This window comes from Orcinus orca, chromosome 4 (assembly GCF_937001465.1).
Source record: "Orcinus orca chromosome 4, mOrcOrc1.1, whole genome shotgun sequence".
NCBI lineage: Eukaryota > Metazoa > Chordata > Mammalia > Artiodactyla > Delphinidae > Orcinus > Orcinus orca.
The window spans coordinates 127,798,886-127,823,164 of NC_064562.1; the positions used below are offsets into that span (position 1 = coordinate 127,798,886).

Genomic DNA, 24,279 nt, shown 5'->3' on the forward strand with positions numbered 1-24,279 from the left:
TGCCTACAGGATCTCAGGAGCAATGGTAATACTATGTAAAATTATATTATCATAGTAACATAGACAAGTATATTCTATGCAATGCTTGGTTGAAATCCCCCATGTTAATCGTTCTGAGGGGAGATTTTTGCAAAATCATCAAAGAAAAGCCACACGAAATGATTGTATGATTTTGCGGCACTCTTAATTTGCTTCTTAACTGACCAATTTCCAAATTATTTGATGGTTATGTATTTGCTCCATATTGATATACTCCACTCCGCAAAAAAAACGAAAACAAAAGCAAAAAACTATATGGGCTACATATAGATTTTCAAATAAAAAACACATTTTTATTTGTTAAACAAAATATCAATTAAAACAATAAAAATGTTGACATATTTAGGTTCTTGAATACTCCCAAATTTGGCAATTGCTATATTAAACTTTAAATTCCACCTGTTGGTCATTATAAAGTTCTTCATTTTGTTTTATCTTCTCATTCGTCCATTACATACTCTTTCTCTTCAGCCTTCTCAAAACAAATACTTGAGAGCCACCTGCCAATGTAATCCTCTTCTCAAATGTGTTTCCTAGTTGCTTTTTGTTTGTTCATTTTAATTTTTGTATGATGTGTCCTTCAGAGAGCAGATACCATGTACATAGGGTTACCAGATAAGATACAGGACTCCTGGTTAAATTTGAATTTCAGATAAACACCAAATAATTGTTTTTAGTATAAGTAGGTACCATGCAATAGTTGAGACACACTTATACTAAAATAATTATTCTTTGTTGGTCTGGAATTCAGATTTAACCGGACATCCTGTATTTTGATATGCTAAATCTGGCAACCCTACATTTAGAGGAATTTAACTTTCTCTAGCAGTGGGATGCCTGTGAACTGGTGTATTCTCAGAACGTGAGGATATAGCTGCTGCATCCAAAACTCTTTGCAGGTTGATTAAGAAACGGTGTGAACACTGACTGCCTGCTTGCTGTGTCAGAGTTGGTCATTTCCTGACCCCAAAGTACCCTACCCTTGAAGCCTTTGTGTGTTGCCTGAAATCATGTTGCATTTTTGAATGCAGTGCTGTCTGTTGTGCTTTGATGCTTTACAACTGATGCAGCCAAAGTGGAAGTCAATGTAGCTGTCAGCAGAGTCAGTTTTAACAACTGGGGGAGGGGCATGAAATGTAGTACCTGCTTTGGACATGAGCATACCCATTCTCCTGCCAGTCTTGTTTTTGTCTCAAAATTCACTCCAAGTGTGAAGTGTACCAATAACTCAATCATGTGCAGATATTATTACCGCAAATCTCCCTTTCCAGAAGGCTCACAAATGCACTTGAAAACCTAGAAAGCCAGTTGTAATACATCCATAATCCAAAGTATTCATTGACAACTGGGGGAGTAGAAAACCCAGCACTTTTGGAGCTGTCCACAATGCAAAGTGGGGGACAATCGAGTTTTTCTCTTCTTACAGCAAATCAACGGATTCATGACTAAGTTCACACTTCATATTATGTTTAAGAATTTCCCCTAATCCTTAAAGTTAATGAGCTTAAGATAAGGAAAACAGGGCATTGAATAAGATGAGGTGCCCAGTAACTAAGAAATGGAACCTACTGATTAAAATATATATACCCTCTTTCATTTTCTTATTTATACTTATGTATAAACAAGGGTAACATAATATAAAAGGGTAAAGGCAATTTACATAAAGGTCAATTACCCAAAAATCATTAAATAAGAATTAAACAAGACCATTGCTTTAAAGTAGAGAGACCATTTGCATATATATATATATATATGTATATATAATGTTTTCTTTGTATATAATGTTTAATACTTTAGATTAGGTTTTATATCTAACTTGTCAATGTCAAATGTGTAAACATCATAAAAACAACTTATTTTAAGCATAAATAAAGGTACTAGAAATACTAAGACTAGTATTTGAAACCTTTTAGATTTTGAAAACCCCTCATTGATAAAGTTTGGCTTGTAATCGTATAAATTCATCATTGAGTAGGTACTCCTGAGGCCTCTTTGACTTAACTTCTTATAAGGAAATTCATTTTTTGTCTTCCTTCTACTAAAATTAGTAAAATTGTTGTACTATTATAAGACTTAGAAATGGAATAAAGATTTGAGGGGTTTTTTTTTAGAGGCAGGTTTTAAGTGATATAGAAAAGTTAGAAATCATGGCTGTCTGAAGAGGAAAAATCTTGCCGTACATCCAAAGTCTGAAAAGTACTGCTGTTCCAGTCATGTTATTTTCTGTAATAACATACTCCAAATACATTTACTCTACAAAAGTCAAAAGATGGCATCAGAAAATAAGGCCATTAGAGGATAAATGAATTATCAACAAAAAGAAGATTAGCATAGACATCCAGTTTAATGCTCTCAAATTCAAATCATTGGAATTGAATTTCTCATAACTTCATAAGGAATGGGTCTCTGAATACTAGCAAAAACTGAACTCTGAGCTAAGTACCAAACTAATGTTTGTCTTAAATCTGGGTTTAAGGGTTTGTTGTGCAAGTAATCAGAAGAAATTATTCACTGGAATTTGTCAAACGTTATCCAGTTACCTCAACCAACGTTGAAATCAATTTAGTTTATTTGGACTAGTTTACCTGGTTGAAATCAACCTTATTTTCTAGTATAGTTGTGGTGACTAAAATAACTTTTATTCCAATATCTTATCCTTTTATAACTGTAAAATTGTTTGAAAGAATGAATCCCTGCTTTCTTTAGAACTACATGTGGTTTTAAAACATGCAGATTGAAAACAAAACCCTTCTCTTAGAGGCAGTAATTAACAGGCTTCCCAATGAGAAAATTCTCTGATGTCTAACCATCATCCTTCATGCTGCAGGTTAAGCTACTTTTTCTGATAAGTGTGTCTTCCTTGATGCAGCGTGAAGCTACTTGAGGAGACACCTGAAGCTCAGTGCTGCCCACCTCAACTGATGGCACTGTTAACATTGCTTTACTCATCTCTCAGTATTTCTCTCGAGTAACTGTCTGTAATTCAATACGCTCATCAATAACAAGCAGAGGACCTCCTGGGCAAATCAGATTCCTCGTATGAACAGTCTTTATCTAGTCTCATAACACAAAGATAAAGCCAAAGTAAAAAAAATAGTTTATTTAAGAAGTAAATTTTGAATTCTGAAAAGAAATGACATGTATGGTAACAGATGATGTGATTTTTTTGCACTGTGTTGACTAGATCGGCAGCATCTAGAGTTTCTCATAAAAACGGGATAGAGCTGTAATCACATATTACAGATACAGATTTTAGATTTGAAGGATGAAAGGTAACTTCATACCACCAAAAGCAATTTAGGTTATGCCACGTTGACTGTGAAGTTAAACCTCAGGGTATCCTGAATGTTTGGGTAAGTTCACTGGTTTGTCATGAGTGGAAAAAAAATTAAACGCTTGTCTTATCCTTTTGAAGATGGAGAAGATACTGTTTTTCCAGACTAAACAATTATGAAATAATTATACCTTTTCATAGATTTCTGAAACTTTTGGATATAATGCTATCTTTCACAAAAAGGCACATTTTTATTCTATGCCATGCAGAGCAGTGGGTTTACTTATGATTGAATGATCTTTGTTTCCTGGCAGCGTGGGGAGACTGCACTGCACATGGCAGCCCGGGCGGGGCAGGTGGAAGTGGTCCGATGCCTCCTGAGAAATGGTGCCCTTGTCGATGCCAGAGCCAGGGTAGGTGCTGGTGCTTGCGGTTTTCTTCTGTTACGTGCATGAGTTCTATCCTTAAGAGATGCTGCTATTCATCTCTTGATGTGGAAATGCCAAGGACTGTAAGTGAAAACATCAATTCAGACAGTTTTTCAGGCAAAAGTGAAATGGTACGGTAAATATACACAATGGAAAATGCACTTCAATTTCAGAAACACTAACATTTGAAAAAATAATACAATTTAGTATCTAAGAAATTTGGCATTGACTAACATTTTAATAAATTTTTTTTACCTTTGAAAGCCCTTCCACATATATCTTCATTTTCATGAATTTTAACATTTTAACCTATATTATATAGATACTATATATATTAAAATTTATTTCTTACCACCAAAGCCAATCAAATTTCCATAGACATTCCTTACTAGTAACTTAAAGACAAACCATATTCAAAGTTTTAATGTTTCCCTTCATCTGTTTTACTTTCCTCATTTCTATAATGAGTTCTACTTTTCTTCTTACTTTGATTTTCCATATTTAGGCATTCTACCCTTCCACTATTCCAAAATAAATGAATTTTGGCCCGGGAGATTGGATTCTCCTATTTCTGATTCCCACAACTTGACTTTTTTTCTTCTTCTTTTTAAAAAATGTCCCTTCCCAGTTGCTTTTTTCACCTTCTTCCTTTACACTGAATATTTTACCAATATCTCCTGTTTCCTTTTCCACGCTGTTTCATTAACTTTCGCACTAGCACCTTTGGGATTCTCATGGAATATTTAAACACTTTCGCTTCTTTTTCAATATTTGATATATCTAAGCTAGAACTCACTTCACCTTGAATCCTACCGTAGTGAGTCCATTTTCAAAACAGTATTGTATTGGAATGAAAACATTCAGCTGGAAACATACAAATTGTCATTTCAGACAAGTCATTTCACTTCTGGGTCTTTATTATTAAAATATAAGGGTTGGACTTAGAAACCTGGAAACTCCTTTCCAGACTTCTTAACATTCTCTGACTCTATGAATTTTATAGCATTTTTTCCCACAGACCTTCATGTAGAATCCAGTGATACGTGGGCAGCCTTCATTACTCTAGTAGTTTTGATTTTTTTCTGCCTTTCTATCCAATGTACAAGTAGTGTAATTTATGTTCTTTGGTACTCATCATTGGCATTTTATGCTCTTATATATTGAATGCTTTTGTTATTCAAACTCTCCTCTTCCCTGCCTTGGCATTTTTCTTGTTTCCCTTCCCCACCCCCTTAAAGACTAGTTTTTAAAAGCAATTTTAGTTCCATAGCACAATTGAGAGGAAGGTGCAGAGGCTTCCCATAGGCCCCCTGACCCCATAGTCTTCCCAGTTATGAGCATTCCCCACCAGAGTGGTACATTGGTTGTGAGTGACGAACCTGCATTGATACATCATTATTCCCCCAAGCACCTAGTTTACGTTAGGATTCACGCTAGGTGTTGTACATTCTATGGGTTTGGACAACATATAATAACATGTATCCATCCTTATAGTATCATATAGAGTAGTTTCACTGCCCTAAAAATCCTCTGTGCTCTGCCTAGTCTCATTTCCTTTTAAGTTTACCTGGCAATTCAGCTGTTAAAAAAAAATTTATGGTCCGTCAATGCTCTCTGAATATCTTGAACTTCATTAATTTTACCAGAAATTGTGGTAGTGTTCCTGGTAAATATTTTGTAATCCATACTTAATAATAAAAGGGTTTCTCATGAATCCCTCTTAATATAAAATAAAACTGCTTAATAGTTTGTAGTCAAATTCCCGCATGCATGCACTTCTGAAAACTCCCTCTCTTAACCGAATACCATGGCTCTACAATTCACTCTCTTCCAAAGGGGAGACAGTTAAAATTATACCCAGTTACACTGATCTCCAAGGTCAAGATCTCTGGGTAGTCTGTGTTCTTCTCTATCAGGTGTAGAAATAATACCTCATGGTTATATAATCATGGGGCTAAGTCATATTTATGCCTACTCCCAATATATAATGAAAGAAAAGTCATATCATCACAATAATATCTCTCAGTTAAAAGTGCAAGCAGCATTCTCTATTCACCAGTCAAGAGCATAAGACATATTTTGCTGTACAGACTGGAAGGCCGGGGCTGCAGTGGCATAAGTTCCTGGGTCAGCCAATGTGCTTGTCCCCAGGGCCCTGCCCTCAGGAAGGTCCTTTCTTGTCCAATGTCCTCCATGGACATAGCTGAGAGGGCCGCTGGGACCTGCCCTTTTAGGAGTTCTCTCGCTTTAGGTGCCCGTATTCTGTTGGCACAATACAGGGGCCTGGCATTTGCTTTAGGGATTGAGCAATCACAGGGCCCCTAGTCTTAAACTCACTTGAAACTTAACTCACTTAAAACTTTAGTTAACTGCTGGTATATATGGTTCCTGGGAATCCTGTTAGCTAGTAACTTATAGCAGAAATTTTTATCAAACATTTGAACCCTGTCCCAGCCTTTGCTATCTCTGTCTTTTGGTAAAAGGAGTTGGGGCTCAGCAAGTTTCCCTAATTTTGGAAACTAGCAGTGATGGTAAGGCAGAGCTCACGTCTTCCTGGATCAGGCTGTATCACTGTCAGTGATGCTTTATGGTGAGAGAATTATTGCCCCTTATATTTGGAAGAGGCCTAGAGGATCAAGCTGCCCACATTTTTTTCTTTAGCTCTTCCTATGAATATTATCTTCTGTGATTTCCCAATTCTTTGCCTTGGATAGAATTAGCTTTAGCTTGGGGTGGCAAATTCAACTTTTGCAATTCTACAGGGAAACAATTACCCAAACCTCCAAGGTCTTATAATCTCTGATTACAGGTGGAAAGACTTTCTTATCAAATTTGTAGGTTCTTTCCTTTTCCACTTTCAGATAGGAGCGTACCAAAAGTTGAAGAAAAAGGGCAAAACAGCTTATTTCTTAACTTCCTTTTTTTTTAAAAAAAAACAAGTACCTTAATGCTCTGAGAACCAAGAGACACTGATCGATAATTTAACCAGTTACTTGGCCACCACCAGTCAAGGACTGCCGCTTCTCAGCTATGGATTAAGGGGTCACCGTTGCCCTAACACTCCCCCTCGCTCACTGAATACACATGTTAGAGTGTGTCACTTGTAATACCCACCTCAATCAAATTCTGCTGGGCAGAAGTCCAAGCAGGAAACCCAGAAACAACAGATGTTCATGATAGCTATCCTCAAGTTCTTTGGTCTTTGATTGTGTTTTGTGTCCATTTATTTTTGTAACTTTTAATTCTCTCCATTCCTCTCTTTTCTCCTCTGTATTTCAGAGAAAGTTGTATCTTTCAAGTGTTGTCTGTCTCCCTTCCTATTGCGAGACCTCTTGTCCTGTTAGTTTTCTTAGAGGCCATCATATTGTCTCTCTTTCTGTGGAATGAATAGACAAAGAAATGTCTTTAGAATCCAATGCCTGAATTCAAGTTCTGTTTTCATAGCTGCGTAACCTTGGACAGTCCTGGAAAACTCATTTAATTCCTCTTAATCTCTTTTCACTGGAAAATGGTTGAATAATATATGTTACGCCTTCCTTTCAGGTCTAAGTATAGGACTTGTCAGGTATGCATCATACATGAAAGAAGTTTATAAGGTGCAAATTTTTCTAAAATTCCAATTCTATTGCTAAAATAATTGTATTATTACTGTTTATTATTTAGTTCTTACCACCCTGAAATGCATACAGTGCTATTTCATCTCTTCCTGTACCTTCCACTTAATACTTTTTTCCTTATAACTTTAAGATAAAGTGCATTTATTTGAACAGTTCTCCCTATTCTATTCTACCTTCTCCATTCATTCTTAGCCCTGGAAGTTGGCCCAGCTTTTCCTTTCTCACCTTTGTTATGACATGCCCTTGGGCAGATTATAGAGATATACCTCTTTTCATCACTAAGGTTACACACAATTTTCTTTTATCAAGACAATGGTTTGGCCTCGTTTTCTTAACACTGAAAACATTTTCCTGACCACACATTAGAGTCAGGTGATTTCTTAAGCCTTCTCCAGCGTGTCCTTCCTGTCCCTTATACCAGCTATCTCCTCTCCCTGTTTTTAAATGAGAAGCACTTGGCAAATACTTAACCCCATTTGCTCCTCGCCAGGCTTCCATTTCATCTTTGAAGCCCTGGATGTAAGTCCCAGACCCATCTGCAACGTTTCCTGGAACAACATCTTTTTAAATCAGATTGCAACATCTTCTTTATCCATAGTCTCTCCTTGAAGAAAATAACCAGCATTTGTATCCTTGGCTTGCTGAGTGGAGTAAGAACAAAGTTTTCCCAGCATCCCTCTTTTTTTTTTTCCTCTTGATACAGTTCCCAGAATAAATACTGTCTCTTAGTGAAAGCTTTTGGATGAGAATCTAGGTCTTAGGGCTTCTGGACTAGATTTCTTTCTTATTCAGAACTATGAGCTGGTTTATATTTAAACATAAGTGAAGGCTGAGGCCTTAATGAGTTGAGAAACATTTTGGCATGCCCGGAAAACAGTGACCAAGTTCATGGAAATATCTACTTTTAAAAAAATTGAAGGAAGATTTTGTGACCAAACAGGTCATTCTATATAACAAGATATAAATTGTAGTCAGAGTAGCAGTAATTTCCTTTTGGGTAGGGGTTCCTGGAGATTCCAAGAAGACATCATGAAACATCTGAGTGAAATGTATTACTAGTGGCGTTTGGTCTGTCCTGGCACTAACTTTTTACTTGATCTGAGTTGTAGGAGGAACAGACGCCTTTGCATATTGCCTCTCGCCTGGGTAAGACAGAAATTGTTCAGCTGCTTCTACAACATATGGCTCACCCAGATGCGGCCACTACAAATGGGTACACACCACTGCACATCTCTGCCAGGGAAGGCCAGGTAGACGTGGCATCAGTCCTGCTGGAAGCAGGAGCCGCCCACTCCTTAGCTACCAAGGTAAGAGGAATGGTTTCATGCTGGCACGGACCAGGAGCAATCCCAAATCATAGAGTGTCAAGAAGGGTAGATCTCCTGTAGGCCTCCGACTTCTTCCTCTTTGAATATTTTAGATTCATTTTCTAAATGACCAAGGGGGGTTGTGAGATTGCATATAATATCTTCAAAAGGAGGGCTGGATTCTCTTCTTCTAATTAATGCCGGTGTTGTTTCTAGAACTTTATTATTATTATTATGACTTGGCCACACTGTGTGGCTTGTGGGATCTTAGTTCCCTGACCAGGGATCGAACCCGGGCCCCTTACAGTGGAAGCACGGAGTCCTAACCACTGGACCACCAGGGAATTCCCTCTAGAACTTTAATTAAGATGATTTCCATAAAGCAAGTGTTAGTTTCTCTTTACTTTCCATGATAAAAATCTATAATATATTCCCATGAATATATTATAGAAAAAAAATACAATTCCCAAATACATTGAGCTAGTGTTACTACTGAGGAAGATAATGTTGCGTTAGATTGGCAATACTGCATTTGTTGAGTTTTAGTGCTACCTAGAAGTTCACTTCACATAATCTTGCATTTTTCCATCCCTGGTGTCAGCTATTATGCCCTTTCTGCTCCCTACACTTTACCAGCTACACGGTGTCTAAACAGAACTGGGCTGGAGAGTCACACTTTATTAGTTGTATTAGTTGTCATCTAACAAAGAATTTTACTTATGTTCAAAGTTTTGAACTAGGGCAGAGTAATTTTATCTCCACTTGATACATTATATTTGCGATCCCCTCTTTGGATATGACTTAGAATAAAACACGAACACAGCTAACTGGAGCAAAAGAAATTGGACTAGTACAGAAGAGAAGAAGAATGAGACAGATTACAGCCTAAAACAAGTGAATTATTCACAGGGCAAAATAATTCCCACAAATACAACAGTGATTCAGATTACTAAGGAACAGGCACAAATACTGCATCTGGGGGAGAAGGGAGTTTGCAAGTACGAACTGAAGTACTGTGGTGGCATCTGTCCTCTGAGAGGTAGGAGCAGCCTGCTGGCTGTTACGACTTACCTGGTTGCCTATGGCTGTAAAACATGCTTTGATGTAAGAAGTTGGTAATCATTCAAATGCTGAAATCAGAAGGGTTGAAAGGATTTTTAAAATCTTTTTTTAAAAACATCATAAACTAAACAACAAACATAGAGTTGATCCTTAAACAATGAGAGGGTTAGGGGCGCCCACCCTTCACACAGTTGAAAATCCTCATATAACTTATAGTCTGTCCTCATATCCACAGTTCTTCTGTATCTTGGGTTCTTCATATCCATGGTTCCACATCTTTGGATTCAACTAACTGCAGACTGTGTAGTACTGTAGTATTTCCTATTGAAAAAAATCCACATATAAATGGACCTTCACAGTTCAAACCTGTGTTCAAGGGGCAACTGTGTAATAATAATAATAATAGTAATAATAACCCAAGAGAGACTGGGTGATTGTCTCATCAGATGAAGGTGATAAATAAATGAAATTTAGATATATAAAATACAGAAATAGAGAATAAAACATAATCCCTTGTCTTCCGAAGATTTTTAGAATTAAAAGTATATCTAAAGCAATAGTAAATTAGGACAGTTAAATGGAAGAAACTATTAAACAAAACAGTGGAACTGACTGGGATTCTGAAGGGTAGTTGACTCATCATCAGTAAAGCTATTTAAGTGTTGATAAATATCAGAGGGTAAATGAAATCCTGATGAGATTAACATAGGGGAAGAAGGATGACATGTGATTCGAGAGATGCTTCCCGACCTCTATTTTGTGATTCTGCAGTAAAGATTCTATGTAGTTTTGCCTAATAATAGTTTCCAAATTTATAAAGGGGCTGGACCGCTATTCCAGCAAGACTTTAAGGATAAGGAGTTTATTTTTTCTTTCTTACCACATGGCTTGTCTCAGGGAACTCGACTTCATCCTGAGTGTCACTCCGGTCATTGTGTGGATTGAGTTAGAGGGAAGAGAGCATTAACAACAAATGTTGGCTTAAATGGACTTCCTATATTTGCCCCACACTTGGAAAAAGCAGAAGATTTACTCTCCTCCAAGGACTTCTTAGTACCTAATGTTCAAAAAGAGCAAAAAGAAAAATGACATCTTAGCTAAAAATAATTTGTGTAGTGACACTGTGAAAAAGCAGTATTGTTTCTTGAGGAATATTCTGTATTCTGATGAAGGCTTAAATGGTCTGAAGGATAAGCCCTATCTTAGACCACTTAACCCAGGCATGTTTGCTGTGTGTGTTTTGCAAGCCCGGGTCAGCTTTAGAATTCTCCCACTCCCAATGTAGTGCCAGAAGAACATGTGATTAGACTGTCTGGCCAAGAGGATGGATTTGAGATCATGGTGTAGGAACTGTGCCATCCTTGAGATCTGAGTCCAGGGACCTAGCTGTATTTGTAACACACTGCTAATTACAGAGAGTGACATTGGTTAGGCACACAAGACATTGAATCTGTTCGTGTAAACATGTGTAGGAGAGCAGCAGTTTAAAAGTTTGATGTTAATCAGCTCAACATCCTGCCAGAAGTAGAGTGTATTTTCCGAAAGGAATTGGTCTTATATAAAGTGTGGGTCTTTTGAGACAAGGGATAAAAGTCAGGACGAGAGGTGCTTTTTAAACGGTGAACTGTTTTTGTTCTGTCCACCATTTTATCTTGCTATTTCTGCAGAAAATGCAATCAGCTGAATCACAAATAATTTTTTTTTTAATCATAGCTGCTGAAATACCCTAAACCTTAAATAAAGAAATTTGGAATTCAGGTATTATAAAAAGGATAGGAAAAATGAGAAAGCCTGGACAGGAGGTACTACTGTCTCAATCCTATTAATTTTAGAGGCAAGAAAAAGACAGGGTAGGTTTTTTTTTTTTTCACTCACAAATCAGAGCCATTTTTCTGACACATAAATACCAAGCCTAGAACGTCAAATTTCAGTCTCTAAGCCCTCAAGATAAAATTTCTTTTGTTCAGTCTGTCAAGCCAAACTCTTGCTTGTTAAACTTTATTCTTTGTCCTAGTCCTTGTTTATGGCTAACATTTAACGCTCCCAGTATTTTTCCCAAATGGAGAATCAACATAAGTTTGCTTAATATGTTAACCAGTAAAAAAAGATTTTGTTAGCCGTCACAAAGAAAACTGCTACATTTTACTTTTGTTCTTCACATTTTCAGAAGGGTTTCACACCCTTGCACGTAGCAGCCAAGTATGGAAGCCTGGATGTGGCAAAACTTCTCTTACAACGCCGTGCTGCTGCAGATTCTGCAGGGAAGGTAAAAGTTTTCAAGCATATATGTTTGTTATATAACTCGGTCAAGTTGGAAGCTTGGGAGATCTGCATTTCAAGATATTTTGCTCATTCTTCTTAAAGGAATATGAATGTAATGGATGAAACTATACCAAATAGATATGATGGCGGTGTCCATGACCTGCCCACATATACACTGATTCAGAAGGTGTTTAAAAGAGCTGTGCCTCAAATGTGTGTTCCTGTCACAACAGGGCCCAGAACTTCTCTATGTTAAGAAGAATTCTTGGAATGTTAACGTAATAATCCTTACATGGCATTTTAGACTTTTAATTATGGTGGAATCAAGATGCCCTGTGCTAACTGAAAGCTCAACGTATCATTTTCAGTTTTAGTTACGTTTCTAATAAGAAAATCATGAGGTATTTATTTTTATTTTTCCTATTGACTATATTAATTAATTAACATGGACTTAATCGATACCAGTTTCCTTGCATCCTGGCAGCTTCAGGGCAGCTAATGCTAATTTATTAATACTGAAACTTCAACACACCCATTACAGAATGGCCTTACCCCGCTCCATGTTGCTGCTCATTATGACAACCAGAAGGTGGCGCTGCTGTTACTGGAGAAGGGTGCTTCCCCGCATGCCACTGCCAAGGTGAGGACCACAGAAAGGATTTACAGACTGTAGGGTGTAACTCTAATCTGACTGGACATGGGAACTGTTTTTTAAGCACATGGTGCTGATATAACTGCAACCAGTCTTGGCAATAGTAGCTTTTGGTATTGTCCTTGTTTTTTTTTTCCCGACAGTTTGCTTCCACAAAGCCTTTTAAGATTTTTTTTTTTTTTTTTTGTTGCGGTACGCGGGCCTCTCACTGTTGTGGCCTCTCCCGTTGCGGAGCACAGGCTCCAGACGCGCAGGCTCAGCGGCCATGGCTCACGGGCCCAGCCACTCCGCGGCACGTGGGATCCTCCCAGACCGGGGCACGAACCCGTGTCCTCTGCATCGGCAGGCGGACTCTCAACCACTGCGCCACCAGGGAAGCCCAAAGCCTTTTAAGATTTTTTACAAGTTAGTAAATACTAAGGGGACGTGCCCAGGAACCAATAAAGATGACTCTGATTGCCAACACTCAGTGTTTTAGGCACACAAGTATGAGTTTTGAGAAATTAAACGTAAGAAAGGCAGTTCAGGTTTTCCCTTCTCTCGTATAAACAGAATGTCGTGATACACCTACCCTTTTATTCACTCATTCCTTCTGACTTCAAATTTTTCACTGTGCTCTATATGAAAGACTTTTTGTTTTTTACATGTTTCATTCGTGTTAACTATAGCATACATCCTTCCAAGTTCCTAGGCTAGAAATGCATTTTGGGGGTATGTGTAGCACCAACTCATAAAATAGCTCCAACTAAGACTTGAACCTTTGGACAGAGTGTTTCCCACCATTTGAGCTGCCTCTTTATTACGCTGAAAATATACATAAATGTCATATAACAGATAAAGTCATCACTGTATCTTTCATTTATTCATTCAGTAAATATATACTGAGAAGATGTCATAGTTTATTTAAAAAGAAAAATATTTCTTGTGGTGGGAAAATATTCATGCTATGTTAGATGACATAATAAAGCAGCAACTATTACCACTTACATGCCAAACACTGTGCCTAGCATTTTACATGCAATATCTCATTTAATCTCATAATAATCCCATGAGATTGGTATTATAATGATTTCTATTCTATAGATGAGGAAGTGAGATTTAAATAGGTTACTTTGTACGTCCAAAGTCACATGACTACTAATTGACAGAGCTAGGATTTGACCTCAGACAATCTGACTTTAGAGGCAGCACTCTTAACCACTAGGTCTACTGCATCCCAAAGCAGTAGAGGAGAATTATTCCACTTCTATTATATAACTATGTACATATATGCTCACATGTCTATTTAAATTATACACATTATACATATATAATAAAATAGAATACTCTATGTGAAAGTATATTTTGTATATAAACAAATTATATATAATAAACTATTATATATGTATAACTTTGTACCCATACCTATGTATAGATCTATATATGTATGTATATATACACACATATACATATTTTATTGCTACAAATATATGGCTTATAATAAAATATTTAAACTGTCAAAAGAGCAGGACAAATTTTTTTATTGCACATACCATTCTTATTTCTTTATAACCCTTTCTCTGTAATCTCATCAATCATGTATTTGTTTTATGTCTTTCTTCCTACTAGATTATAAACTACTTGAGGACATTAATCATGTTATATTCATATTTGCATATCTCTGAGGTATCTCATTCAGTATTATGTGGGTTCTCAATAAATTTGAAGGAAGAATGAAGACTGAGCGACTATTCCAATGGAATAAAAAAAAAATATGCTCATTTAACATGCCAGTATTTTTTTTCATTAACTTTCTAGGCTGACCATTTTGAACAAAGATATGACTTTATCAACACCCAATACAACACATGTATATAAAGAAGGGATTGTAGTAAAACTATAAAACACGTGTTCTCCTCCCACAATGGGCTCTCAATGTACCAGGGAGAAAAGACCTAACTTATAAAATAACGTGTATGGTTCTTCCAAAGAGACAAATGTGCCCATGATCTCCAGCCTCTATAGAGTGTGGTCCTTACTCTTTGGCACACGTGAACAAAGTCCAGATCACTAGGGAGAGCATCCTCTACTCCAGGGTCCACAGAGGGGGGCTTCAGGAGGCTCCTCTAGTGTCTTCCACTCATCTGACCTCGCCTGTCAATCAGCATGAGTCCTGTAGCTCGGGGGCCGCTCCGAGAGGCTGCCAGTTGGTTGGACCCCACCCCTAACTCCACTTTTGACACTCTATTCACTACAGTTCCCCACCCCACCTCTCAACACACGTGGTCCCTTGGACCCTAGAACCTCTTTGCTTCTTTCTACCAAAATCCGGAATCTTTTCTTAGTCTTCATTGGGTTTTGCTGTTGTTATTGTTATTTGGTTCCAAAAACTTTGACTCTACGTGGAGTTAGGAGGGTTCTTCAGACTTGCAGGTTGAGTATCTGCTGGTCAGTCAGACCTCTTATATTACTAAAAATTTGACACTCTCTTTGATGATCTCTTATGTTGTTATGTTAAAACCTCCCTGTCCTTCTCCACGTAGGTCTCTGACTTCACCTAAACTTGGTAGGTTTACTGATTCTTTGCTTAGCCTTGGTAAAGCCTGTGCTGCAGAAATAGGGGGAGTTGGGGCTGAAGAAAGCCCACCGTAGCCAAAAAAGTGTTTAAACTTATAGGTTCCACAAAAATCTATGTGCCCTTTTATTCAACAGAGCCCACGGTCCAAGTGCAATGTTCTAGAGGACGTGGAACATCAAGGACCTATGAAAGGACTTCCAAGAAGAGCTGCTGAATTTCTTGAGCAGCTTAGAGGGAAATATTCATCTGAACTGAAAGATGCTTATTTTGGCTTGGAGAAAGGAAGACAGAGTAGATAGATAATGTAGGGACGTTTGAAGATCAAGGTTTCATGACAACACATAAGGGCATTTAAATTCTCAAAACTCCTTTGTATTTTTTTGGTACCCTTTGCAGTTAGACTTCAGGAATCCCCATGACCTAAAATTCTTCCTAGAGTTTCAAAAGAAGCCCTTGATCAATATGCAGTCTTTCCCTTCAGCATGCCACAGGCAGTGGCAAAGCCACTGCTTTTCATTTCTATCACGCATTTTTCATGGAAAATTCTACCTGACTTGATAAAGAAAAGGAAAGGAAACAATACAGGTTCCAGACTTACACTTGTTCCAGGGTTTTGTTTGTTTGTTCTTTTAACTAAGTATGGGGTTTAAAGTTTCGCTGTTGTAAACGAAGTATGAGTTCCTCTGGTCCTCTCCACAAACTCCCACATAAAACTAGTAGCCTCTTATTGCTACTTTTGAGCAGTTTGTGGAGATGAAGGGGGGGATCCAGGATTTTAACTGACCACCTAATAGGATTAATTAATTAATTAACCTAATAGGATTAATAGAAGCCTATTTTATTAATATCTTTTCCACCAGAATGCAGCCCCTTAAGGATAGGGATCAGGTCTTGTCCACCTCTATATCCCCACACCTAGCACACTGACCAGCACATGCTAGGTACCTACTAAATAGCTGTTGAATGAGTAAAAAGTACAACCCAACCTGAAGCACATTAGTAGGAATGTTATAACAAGACCATAGAAATCCATTTTATTCTCTTCTATTAAAACCATGTGTGAAATGTAGTATTCAGTTCCAGGCAGCACAATTCAAGAGCTATGTCGACAAACTAGAATCAGTCCAGAGCAGGTCATCCTTAATGGAGAGAGCTCTAGAAATGGGGCTTCTGTCAGGAATAGTTGAAGGAATGGGAAATTTAGCATGGAAAACTGAAGACTAAAGGGAGATATGAAAACCATCACCAGGTATTTAAAGGACGGTCATATAGAAGAGGAATCTGGTTTATTGCTCTTCAGGGGCGACATTATGAGGGGGAGATTTTAAGCTTTGGGGCATTTGTGTCTATATCTGTCTTACATGTAAGTAGAATGGGGTGCCTTGTGACATGGGTTGCAAAGATTTGGGTGTTGTTGGGTGGAAACTTATGATGGGCAAGAATTTGGATTTAGTATAAACGCACTTTTAACTTTTCTGTTGATTAGAGATTCTTATTTCCTTCAGACATATATCATGGCAATTGCTAAGCTTACAAATTACATGTGTTTTATCTTTACTTTTTTAGAATGGCTATACTCCTTTACATATTGCTGCCAAGAAGAATCAAATGCAGATAGCTTCCACACTCCTGAACTATGGAGCAGAGACGAACATTGTGACAAAGCAAGGAGTCACTCCACTCCATCTGGCCTCGCAAGAGGGGCACACAGATATGGTCACCTTGCTTCTGGATAAGGGAGCAAATATCCACATGTCAACCAAGGTATTCCGGTTTTGCCTCTTGCTTTAGTGAAGAGTCTTCTGAATGAATGTAAATAGAAACCAATCTAAGATCATGTGGAACAAAAAGGGGGCAGATTTGAAAGAGAAACAAGAATATCTCATAGAATTCAAGTGTAGCAAAGGAGTCAAGCCTCATGAGGGACCGGAAGATCACAAGGAAGCAGGAGTGAGGCTCGCAGACTCTGCCTGTAGGGCTACATGTTTGTATCTTGACGTTTCCCGACAAGTCAGTTCCATTTGCCTCCCTCTGTGGATCTGCTTCCTGTGCGTCTCTGTGTATGTGACCAAAGAGGCTACCCTATAGCTGCCAATAGTCAGCATCGCTGCAATTCAAGCAGTCAGTCCAGATTGCCATGGTACCTGCTGGTCCTAATTACAAATTCCAGAGAGGGAGAGAGGTGGCAGTTTCATCTGGGTTCCGGCCCAAGCAATTGCTTCGAAGCTGCTGGTCTGTGCCCATGACCTAAGTCATTTTCAGCTGGGCGGAGCTTCCAAGGCACCTGTTGGTTGGGAGCAGGGAACTCAGTAAAATAAAGATTTCTGAGCCAGCTTCAGTTGAGCCTAGCTTGGCTGGTTGTTGTGGAGGTGGTCAGATAAAGCACCTCTCCAGAGAATAGCCTTTGTGGACAGCATATTAGCTCTAATAGAGTAATAGTTAGGGACATATCAGAAAAAGAGATTATTCAAATACTTAGATTTTTACAAGTACATGTCAGTCTCTCTCCATATATAGCTGTACCCCTATCTTATCTATATCTATCTATATCTGTATCTGTATCTATATATTTATATCTATATATACTTCTGTGTACTCCATTGGAACCAGCTGCTGAGAAACAAAAAATTGGAGCCTGTATTTATAAGTTAGCTCATCAGTTAGATCTCCTAATACTTTTTTGTAACACGTGGTGTGGGTTTAGTGAAAATTAAGTTTCTTAGGATTTTCCACAAATATACAAATAAGATGTTTTCCACATCTCACTGTTGAATTAATTAGTACTTTTGGAGACTCAGTTGTAAGTTGGTCTTAATAACATTTGTAAATGGGTCGTGTAGCTTATGTCCTTTAGAAAGAGCTGTGAAAAAGACAGGCTGTCTTGAATGCCTCTAGAGCCCTATTCTGTGTCTTTATCACTCAGAAGTGTTCCAGTATATCCCTTGCCCTTACGCACTTCTCTCTTCTCTATCAAAAGTCCTCTGAGATCCTTTTTTAAAGCATGGTGAGACTAATTACACGGCTAGCCCTCCAAAAGATACTTGCATTTTAACAAGAATGAACATGATGAAGCCTTATGGTGAAATTCAGTGTGTCAGACAGTCATTAAAGTCCCGGGCATGGATTTCCTTGTGGTCGTTAAAATCATGCCTCTCAGGTGGACTTTTACCCCACTGGGGATAGTCTCACCATGAAACCAATAGTAGAATATTTCATTTAACATCAGTATACAAATGAGTCATGTAAGTGTTTATTGTCCATTAAAAACAAATCTTCGTTAAAAAATAAACACAAGAAATCCATAAACAAATCAGGCAAAATTTTGAGTAGAATGGAAATTCTAGACATTTCATGAAACTGATCACACAGTGCTTCTGATGGTGTAATTTTTAATTCATAAAAATTATAGATACATATCTGGAATCAGTTCACTATGTTCTCCCTGATAGTATTCTTCTAAACATATTACTTCCTTTGAGAGAATTTTAGCAGTCAATCAGCAAATATTTAATGAGTATTTTTGAATATTTTCTCCACTCAGCAATGGAGAAAAATATTCAATTTGAATCACAAAGTATTTATGTTATCTTTATAACAATGATTTCAACATTGGGTGGTGTCTTAAAGACAAAGGCATGATGTACTGATATTTGCTACTAGAGTAAAATGTTAGTAAATATGTTAAGATATATTCTGAATAACAATATAATATATAAAAATATAACCCTGGCTTTTGGTTGGTATTATTTATAATTATACATTATAATAATTAATAAATAAGTTATATATGAAATAAATAAATTATAAGATAATGCAACCGTGAAAGTATCTCAGATAATAAGCAAAGCCGATAATAAATTCTCCTGTTTTTGTAAATTACATATATTCTTTTTCTACTTAAGACCAGCTAAAATCAGTAATTTCATATTCTCTAAATGATTATTTCTTAGTAAGAACTGTAATATAGAAATGATATTACATTCCTTATCCAATCACCATGTCATAATAAAATAAAACCGACTGTAGAGTCCACCAGTACATCTTAGGAAATAAATTACTTTTTTTGAAAAGAACTCCTTCAACATCTTCTATTTTCTTAATTTATTAGGAAGGTTTACATAATTTGATTTAGGTATGCAAGCTTACCGTAATAAACTATAGAGGATTTTCATACTGGTTGTTAGTTTGCAATCTTATATTGTAGAAAATCCATTCTGCAAAGTCATGTAGAAAACAGCACATATATTTGAAAGGCCATTAAAGATGCCTTTGAGATATTTGATGATCACTTCAATAACATTTTTAAAAGACCGATGATCTCAAAGGAGAAATATTTTTATGTTTCCTATTTTAATATGGAGAAAAACAACATGAAGAATAATCTTCTGTTTTGTCCTAATATTCATACTGTTTATACTTTAGGACTGTATCCTATTTGTTTAGAAGTGATAACATTTTAATGCAAAAGAGTGCATATTCCACCTCATCCTCATGGTTTATGAAACTCAAAGTTGAGCTCCAGAATTCCTTGGTGGTCCAGTGGTTAGGACTCAGAGCTTTCACTGCCAAGGGCCTGGGTTCGATCCCTCATTGGAGAACTAAGATCCCACAAGCTGCACGGCACAGCCAAAAAAAAAAAAGGAAAAACAAAAGCTGAGCTCAGCCAGCACTCTAAGAATCAAAAAGCCTTGGACTCTTAAATATAAAGCCCTTTCTCTAGTTGGAGAACTTTTTCTTTCTCTGTAAATATCACTTCGATTTTTTAAAGGTCAGAGAACTTGTCAGTTTATAGAAGTAAAGCAGGCCTGCAAAGCCATGGTTAAGAGGGATGGTCAACTTTAATTGGATGTGAATTGGGGGAGAGGGGGTGCCAACTCAGAACAAGTAAGATACCTCAGTATACAGATGCAGGATGTACAGGTAGAGGATAAATATACTAGGTATTTGAACAATACAGCAGGAGAGAAACATACGTCATGAATATACTGTTAGCTGGAATATAAGCTCTAAAAGGGCAGAAGCTTTTATTCACTGATATATTCGAGTGCCTAGAACACTTCCTGGCATGTGAAAGGTACTCAAAAAACACTAGTTAAACATACAAATGACTTAGGTTTTAAAGATACTCTTTAAATTTCAATTTTGCTTGATGGGAGATACTTGCATATGTAGTAACGCTGCCAGACTGTGGCATTGACTGAATGAACCACTTTTCCCTCCTCCTTTCTCTATTCTTTCATCTTTTATTAATTCTTAACTGTACTTTAATTGCATATTCAAATAATTAAAATAATTACTTGATGTATGTGTGCCAGGACATTTACATAAAACTGGCCAAATTTATGGGGCAATATATAAATGATGGGGTCACTATTTAGCACTTAGAGGAACCCCCAAAATAATGTACTATCTTTGGATGCTGGAGAAAATTATTCTGAACTCATTTCCTGTAACTCTGGTCATCTTTTTCATTGATGTGATGTTTTATTGATGAAAATATAAATTATTGCTGTGGTTATAATGTAGAAGTAGTAACCGGTTGGTCCATTATTTAAGGAAATAAATTGATTCAACAGGAGGCACAGATGGGTTTGAAATAAATGTTGTTTGGAAGCTTACTAGCTGAGTTATTTTAAAGGCTCACATCATAATATAAGTACACAGTATAGAAAATGTAATTTGAAGAAAGTGTTGAGTAACTTAGAGAGTATGTCTTAGATGGAAAGTCATATTAACTTGGAGGGTTTGTCTTAGATATCAGAAAATGCAGTTTCTAGAGAGAGGCTGTGAACTTTTCAGGATTTTTCAAGACATAGTATTATAGATGATACAATGTATTTTCTTCTTCAATTGTACCCCCTTTGCTTCCCTTCTCTCTATAGAGTGGACTCACATCCTTACACCTTGCAGCCCAGGAAGATAAAGTGAATGTTGCTGATATTCTCACCAAGCATGGGGCTGACAAGGATGCTCACACAAAGGTAAAGCGAGTCACTGTAATATTGTGACAGGTTCTGCCTTGGGTTATTCCCAGTAGCCCCCACTCAGGTCACCACAAGCCCAAGTTCCCCCTCCTCAAAGCCCATTCTGAATTATTTATGACTCTCCTGCTCACAAATCTATAATGGTTCTCCATTTTTGCTGAAAGCAAGTGCAAATGGATAGCAGATATTTGGAATCTTTACAAAAAGATTCCAACTTTGCAGACTTAGGTTTACCCTCTCTCCCTCATTACTTCAGCTAGTCAGGATGACTTGCACTTTTCTTCCTGTACTTGCTTCCCTCCATGCCCCCCTCTCCCCTTGAGTATTAACTACTAGAGTAGTAATTTATTTGTTTATTATTATTTGTAGCTTGGTTACACTCCTTTAATTGTGGCCTGTCACTATGGAAACGTGAAAATGGTCAACTTTCTTCTGAAGCAGGGAGCAAATGTCAATGCAAAAACCAAGGTAAAATACATGTACTCATTTTCATTTTCTATAAACAAATGGTTCGGCTATATGGACACTTCAGTAGCTCGCCATAGTTACAAACATATTTTCTTTTTAGTTCTTCTTAAGTGATTTTGAATAAGCGATGTAGTTTTGTACAGTTGTTGGGACTTTTCATTCTAATAACCTTTGACAGCCATGTAGGCGACATCGATTTAACAATTTACTATAGGATACGATAGATGCTGGCTAGAATATCTTGATGTTCTGGCCGATTTCCTTTACATTGTTTCACGGCCTTGGCCCTCCCCTAGCCCTCAGTCTCTGGTGAGGAAATACAGACAGGCAGCCCGGACTGCATGCCTTTCATTTTTAATGAATTCTGTCACATTTGGACTACCACGTGGTTGTGCTCAGTGAGGCAATACTATGTAAGGCCTGGCTTGGAAGATTTCAAAGATAATGCAGAGCTGACTGTTTTTCTCAGTGCCATCTGAAGGGTCCTATCCTGCAAAGCATGATGGGAACATAAAACCACACTTCGGTATATTCAGATTATTTCAAGGAAGAGAAATGCGTAAAATGACTACTGCTACTATGCATAATATAACCTGCAGCTCCAATTTTCTTGGTCCAAAGAAGTATGTAATTGCATTTGTTTAAGTTTATGTATCAGAAATCACTAATTGCAGCTGTGTGAATAGGCTCAAGTAAATTAGTGTGAGCACATTCGGGAGTTTTCAAAGTCATCATTCAAGATGCTAATAATTAGCCGCCACCATCTTGAGTTGAGCTGTCGTGGTGTCCCGATTTCCACGAGGAACTCTGGTCTGAAGCGCTGGGTTCAAGGCCTCTGCATGCAGTACCCTATGAGCAAGTAAAAATAGAATAGGCACAAAGGGAATAAAAAGGCTCCAGGGCTGGGCAGAGCTGCTGGTGAGGCTTCCCAGGGGGATAAGACTCTGACAGGCTACACAATTGACACAGAAAAAGAGAGAAAGAGAGTGAGAGTAAGAGAGAGACAGAGAGAGAGAGAGACAGAGAGAAAGAGAGAGCTGCCTATGTGGAGCATAGCACTCAGGCACACAGCCTGCCAAGCTGAGGTGTTGGGCGCAGCCATTTCACACTAGGAACTCTGGTCTGAAGAGTGGGGTGCACTTCAAGTGAAACTACACAAGCACAAAGGAAAAGAAAAAAAGATATACAGGTGTTCCACCAGACGCAGCCCTGCCCACTAGAAGGACAAGATCCAGCCCCACCACCAGACCACAGGCACCAGTCCCCTCCACCAGGAAGCCTACACAAGCCACTGAACCAACCTCACCCACTGGGGGGCAGACACCAAAAATAATGGGAACTACGAACTGGCAGCCTGCGAAAAGGAGACCACAAACAAAGTAAGGTAAACAAAATGAGAAGACAGAGAAAAATGCAGCAGATGAAGGAGCAAGGTAAAAACCCACCAGACCAAACATATGAAGAGGAAATAGGCAATCTACCTGAAAAAGAGTTCAGAATAATGATAGTAAAGATGTTCCAAAATCTTGGAAATAGAATGGAGAAAATACAAGAAACGTTTAACAAGGACCTAGAAGAACTAAGGAGCAAACAAGTAATGATGAACAACACAATAAATGAAACTAAAAATACTCTAGAAGGGATCAATAGCAGAATAACTGAGGCAGAAGAACAGATAAGTGACCTGGAAGATAAAATAGTGGAAATAACTACTGCAGAGCAGAATAAAGAAAAAAGAATGAAAATAATTGAGGACAGTCTCAGAGACCTCTGGGACAACATTAAATGCACCAGCATTCCAATTATAGGGGTCCTAGAAGAAGAAGACAAAAAGAAAGGGACTGAGAAAATATTTGAAGACATTATAGTTGAAAACTTCCCTAACATGGGAGAGGAAATGGTCAATCAAGTCCAGGAAGTGCAGAGAGTCCCATACAGGATAAATCCAAGGAGAAACACGCCAAGACACATATTAATCAAACTATCAAAAATGAAATATGAAGAAAAAATATTAAAAGCAGCAAGGGAAAAGCAATAAATAACATACAAGGGAATCTCCATAAGGTTAACAGCTGATCTTTCAGCAGAAACTCCTGGCAGGACCATATTTAAAGTGATGAAAAGGAAAAACCTACAACCCAGATTGCTTGTGGATTAAATCTCCACAATCAACTTGAGGTACCCTGCATCTGTGGAATACCTGAATAGACAACGAATCATCCCAAACTGAGGAGGTGGACTTCGGCAGCAAGATATATTATTGTTTCCCCTTTTCTCTTTTTGTTTGAGATTTTGAGATGTTTCTGTGTGATATTTTGTCTGTATAGCTTGGCTTTCACCATTTGTCCTTGGATTCTGTCTGTCCATTCATTTTTTCTTCCTTTTTTTTACTTTTTAAAATATTTTTCATAATGATTATTTTTTATTTTAATAACTTTATTTTTTTCAAATCTTACTTTATTTTATTTTATCCTCTTTCTTTCTTTCTATCTATTTTTTCTCCCTTTTATTCTGAGCCGTGTGGATGAAAGGCTCTTGGTGCTCCAGCCAGGAGTCAGCGCTGTGCCTCTGAGGTGGGAGAGCCAACTTCAGGACACTGGTCCACAAGAGACCTCCCAGTTCCACGTAA

General features: G+C 37.7%; 1 protein-coding gene across 50 annotated transcripts in view; it reads left to right on the forward strand.

Moving 5' to 3' along the window:
- The window catches only part of ANK2 (ankyrin 2), a 683,094-nt gene that overhangs the window by 554,253 nt on the left and 104,562 nt on the right, over positions 1–24,279 (forward strand). For 47 of the 50 annotated variants that reach the window (XM_049708929.1, XM_049708962.1, XM_033437973.2 and 44 more), the window contains 7 exons: positions 3,628–3,726; positions 8,468–8,665; positions 11,895–11,993; positions 12,531–12,629; positions 16,765–16,962; positions 21,081–21,179; positions 21,552–21,650. In XM_049708929.1, coding sequence (XP_049564886.1) covers positions 3,628–3,726; positions 8,468–8,665; positions 11,895–11,993; positions 12,531–12,629; positions 16,765–16,962; positions 21,081–21,179; positions 21,552–21,650 — 891 coding nt within the window. The remainder of the gene's footprint in view (positions 1–3,627; positions 3,727–8,467; positions 8,666–11,894; positions 11,994–12,530; positions 12,630–16,764; positions 16,963–21,080; positions 21,180–21,551; positions 21,651–24,279) is intronic. The other 3 variants (XM_049708963.1, XM_049708932.1, XM_049708959.1) reach the window with 1 other exon arrangement.